At 60.1% G+C, this 3,865-nt stretch overlaps 1 protein-coding gene across 1 annotated transcript in view; it reads left to right on the top strand.

Annotated features, from left to right (window-relative positions):
* MAP7D1 (MAP7 domain containing 1) overlaps positions 1-3,632 on the top strand; it is a 9,395-nt gene extending 5,763 nt beyond the window's left edge. The window contains 9 exon segments of the mRNA XM_010841168.1: positions 565-917; positions 1,182-1,359; positions 1,446-1,584; positions 1,691-1,795; positions 2,073-2,126; positions 2,306-2,348; positions 2,435-2,516; positions 2,635-2,828; positions 3,034-3,632. Coding sequence (XP_010839470.1) covers positions 565-917; positions 1,182-1,359; positions 1,446-1,584; positions 1,691-1,795; positions 2,073-2,126; positions 2,306-2,348; positions 2,435-2,516; positions 2,635-2,828; positions 3,034-3,044 — 1,159 coding nt within the window. The 3' untranslated portion in view covers positions 3,045-3,632.
* The last annotated feature ends 233 nt before the right edge of the window (positions 3,633-3,865 follow it).

Raw genomic sequence — 3,865 nt, 5'->3', positions numbered from 1 at the left:
AGCCGGCCATTCATTCATAAATATGTGTTGCTCTAGAGGAACAATCTGTAGCCCTAGTGGGCTACAGTCCATGGGATCCCAAGAGTCCCAAACGACTTAGCGACTAAACAACAACCCACCTCTAGAAAGAAAGCTCCTTGAGAGCAGGATTTTTTAAATTTTTGGAGTGTTTTGATCACTGAAGTAACCCTTGCATCTAGAACCAGTGCCTGGTAAGCACTCAAGAAACACGTGCTGGACGAATGAATGGTCTTGTCAGGTACTGTGTTCGGGGTGCCCAGCACACTTCCCTGAGCCAAACCAGGCCTCATTCTTGCTCTTAGTAATCTTACTGGCTCTTGGGGAAACAAACAGGAGTCAAAGAATCACAAATGAACATGTAATTACAAACTGGGATATCTACACTAAATTATGTTTGTGTGAGAGCATATAAGGGGGGTGCTGACCAAACCTGGGAGGACACTTCCCTAGCGAAGTGACATGCTCAAAGTGTGTATGTGTGTGTGCGTGTGTGTGTGTGGACACTCTGTGCCCTCGAGGTCTAACTCTTCTTTTTCCTCTCAGTCCCAAATCCAAGGGCCGGCCATCCTCTCCCTCCACAACCTCGCACAGGCCTGCCTCCCCCTGCCTCAGCCCAGGGCCAGGTCATGCTCTGCCCCCAAAACCACCATCCCCCCGAGGCACCACTGCATCACCCAAGGGGCGAGTCCGGAGGAAGGACGAGGCAAAGGAGAGCCCCAGTGTGACGGGGCCCGAGGACAAGACCCAGAGCAAGGGCAAGGCCAGTGATGAGAGGGAGCCTGCAGCCCCAGCCTCACCGGCCCCCTCGCCTGTGCCCTCACCCACCCCAGCCCAGCCCCCGAAAGAGCAGCCCACAGAGATCCCTGCCGGTGGGCAGGGAGAGAAGAGGCCAAAAGGTGGGCTGGGCAGAGAAGCCAGCTTTGCCTGTGAGTGGGAGGTGGTCAGAGGTGCGGGCTGCCAGAGACGCCTGGGGGAATGGATGTTGGGAAGAGACCAGGACCTCAGTGCTCTGAGTCGCTGGCAGAAGCAGGGTGGGTGGGCCGCCGGGGTTGCCCTGAGGTCCAGCAAGCACAGGGGTATGGGGGTGGGGGAGAGGGGAGGTGATGGAGGGGCCTGTGCTGGTCGGTGCATGCTGACTCCTGGTCCCGATCCCGCTCCAGAGACAGCTGTCCTGACCTCACCCCCAGCCCCTGCTCCCCCGGTGACCCCTAGCAAACCCATGGCTGGCACCACGGACCGAGAAGAGGCCACTCGGCTCCTGGCTGAGAAGCGGCGCCAGGCCCGGGAGCAGCGGGAGCTCGAGGAACAGGAGCGGAGGCTGCAGGCCGAAAGAGACAAGTGAGCACGCCCTCGGGGACCGAGGAGGCCTTTACAGGGGCTGGAGAAGAAGCCGGGCGTAAGCCTGAGTCTCCTGTGTTCCCCAGGCGAATGCGAGAGGAGCAGCTGGCTCGGGAGGCCGAGGCCCGGGCGGAGCGGGAAGCCGAGGCCCGGAGACGCGAGGAGCAGGAGGCTCGGGAGAAGGCGCAGGCCGAGCAGGAGGAGCAGGAGCGGCTGCAGAAGCAGGTGCCCCCGAGGGCCGGGGCGCGGGCGCCTCCTGGTGGCGGGTCGGAGCCGGCTGGAAGGGACCGCCGGAGGCCGGCCGCCTAAAGCTCCTGGGGGTCTTTGACAGAAAGAGGAGGCCGAAGCTCGGTCCCGAGAAGAAGCAGAGCGGCAGCGTCTGGAGCGGGAAAAGCACTTCCAGCGGGAGGAGCAGGAGCGGCAAGAGCGTAGAAAGGTATTGCGAGCGGCTGGCCGAGTCGTGAGCGGGGCCAGCTCTCCCGGCTCGGTCCGCACTTCTTTAGAGGGGCTAGTGGGGCGTGGGAGGGGGCGCTGCCTTGGGTTGCAGAGGGTTCGGTCGAGACGGAGTTGGGGGGAGATCAGCTTCCTGGCCTGGAAAGAACTGGTGTGAGCTAGAAGGGCCCCCGAGACTCCAGGACCAGGGCAAGCTGGTGGGAGGTCGAGGATTAGGGCCGGGCTTGGGCCTAACCGGAGTGGGGCTTCTTTCCCAACAGCGCTTGGAGGAGATTATGAAGAGGACTCGAAAGTCAGAAGCTGCTGAAACCAAGGTCAGGATGTCCCCAAGAGTGGTGTTGGGAGTGGAGGTCCGGTGAGGAAGGAAGGGATCCAGGGTGGAGGAGCGAGGCTGTCCAGGATCTGGGCGGAGGGGAGAGAAGAATTCAGCGGCGTGCAGTCGGGTGGGGCCAGGGATCCCCTGGAGCCTGACTGCTCTTCCTCTTCAAAGCAGAAGCAAGACAGAAAGGAGGCGACGGCCAACAATTCCAGCCCAGGTAAAGGCCTGTTCCCCTCCTCTCCAGCCCCAGCCCCAGCCTTCGATCCTCTCCCCGACCCCTAACTGATGGCCATTCCTTCCCAGGGATAGACCCTGCGAAAGCTGTGGAGGCTCGGCCTGCCGGGCTGCAGAAGGAGGAGCTGGCCCCCCAGGAGCCTCAGTGGAGGTACCAGCTCCCAAGCGCAGGACCCAGGAGCAGGGAGGCAGGGTCAGGCTGGAAACCATAGGGCGCCCGGGCTGTCCCGCGATGGGAGCGGCCTGAGCATTGGCCTCTGCATCCACAGCCTGCCAAACAAGGAGTCGTCTGGGTCCCTGGTGAATGGGCTGCAGCCTCTGCCAGCGCACCAGGAGAACGGCTTCTCCCCTAAGGGACCCTCCGGGGACAAGAGTCTGGGCCGGACGCCAGAGGCTCTCCTGCCCTTCGCAGAGGCAGAAGCCTTTCTCAAGAAAGCTGTGGTGCAGCCCCCGCAGGTCACAGGTAGGGATCCCTTTCTCCCGGACCCGCAGCTCTAGCTCCCAGCAGCCTTCCCCAGCCTCCTCCGCCCAGCCCTTTCTTCTCCCAGATCCATCAGAGGCCCTCTGGAGCTCTACCGAGAAGACCCCACCCCCTCACCCCCTGCGCTTCATTCTGGGCTTGGAGCCTGATTTGCCCTGACTGTTTTCCCTCCTGCTTTTTTCCCCAGAAGTCCTTTAAGGGGTTGCCTCGGATCCAGGCACAGCTATGAGGGCTCCTCTGCATCATCTACCAGCGTGTCTGGAAGAGAAGGAGACAGAACAAAGCCGGAAGTGGCCTGGGCCCCTGGGGGTTGGGTCCTCTCTGTTATTTTTAATCTGCACCTTATAGACTGATGTCTCTTTGGCTGGAGCCAGACCCTGCCCCTCAGTGCATTCGTGTGCTCACACGCGCGGACACCCCCCATACACACACATACACTCACAGCCTCTCTGGCTTCCTCCCGTGGGGAAGAGCCACCTGTAGTATTTGCCTTGGTTTGGTGGGGTACAGTGGATGTGAATACTGTAAATAGCTGTGCTCAGACCCCTCAGCGTGGAGGGGGTGGGTGCAGGAGGCAGACCCTCCCAAGACTCCCTGGGGAGAGCTTCCTCCCTCTATTTAACTGTAACTGAGGGGGAACTGTAACTGAGGTCTGGGGATGGGGGGCACCTTGGGCCACAGGATATTGGTTGCTTTAGGGGTACCCGTGCCCCCTGCCCTCGCCTGGAATCAGTGTTACTGCATCGATCAAATTTCTCCAGAAATAAAGTGAGAATAATTCTGCCAGTCCCGTCTGTCCTTAGGGCTGGCAGTGGGGTTGGGAGCAGGTGTCCTCCTGAGTTCTAAGAAGAACTTGAGGACCCGGTGGCCTGCGGATATCCAGCCCTACCTGGTAACCAGTCCCAGACTTCTTCTGGCGGTCTTCCATTTTTTCTTTCATTCATTCATTTAACAAAAATGGTTACATCTACTCTATATTAGGCAAGGAGCTCTATGCCAGGGATGCAAGGAGGAAGAAA

This window comes from Bison bison, unplaced genomic scaffold (assembly GCF_000754665.1).
Source record: "Bison bison bison isolate TAMUID 2011002044 unplaced genomic scaffold, Bison_UMD1.0 scf7180017864158, whole genome shotgun sequence".
Taxonomy (NCBI): domain Eukaryota; kingdom Metazoa; phylum Chordata; class Mammalia; order Artiodactyla; family Bovidae; genus Bison; species Bison bison.
The sequence above is the reverse complement of the archived record's forward strand: the minus strand, read 5'-3'. Positions and strand labels throughout refer to the sequence as shown.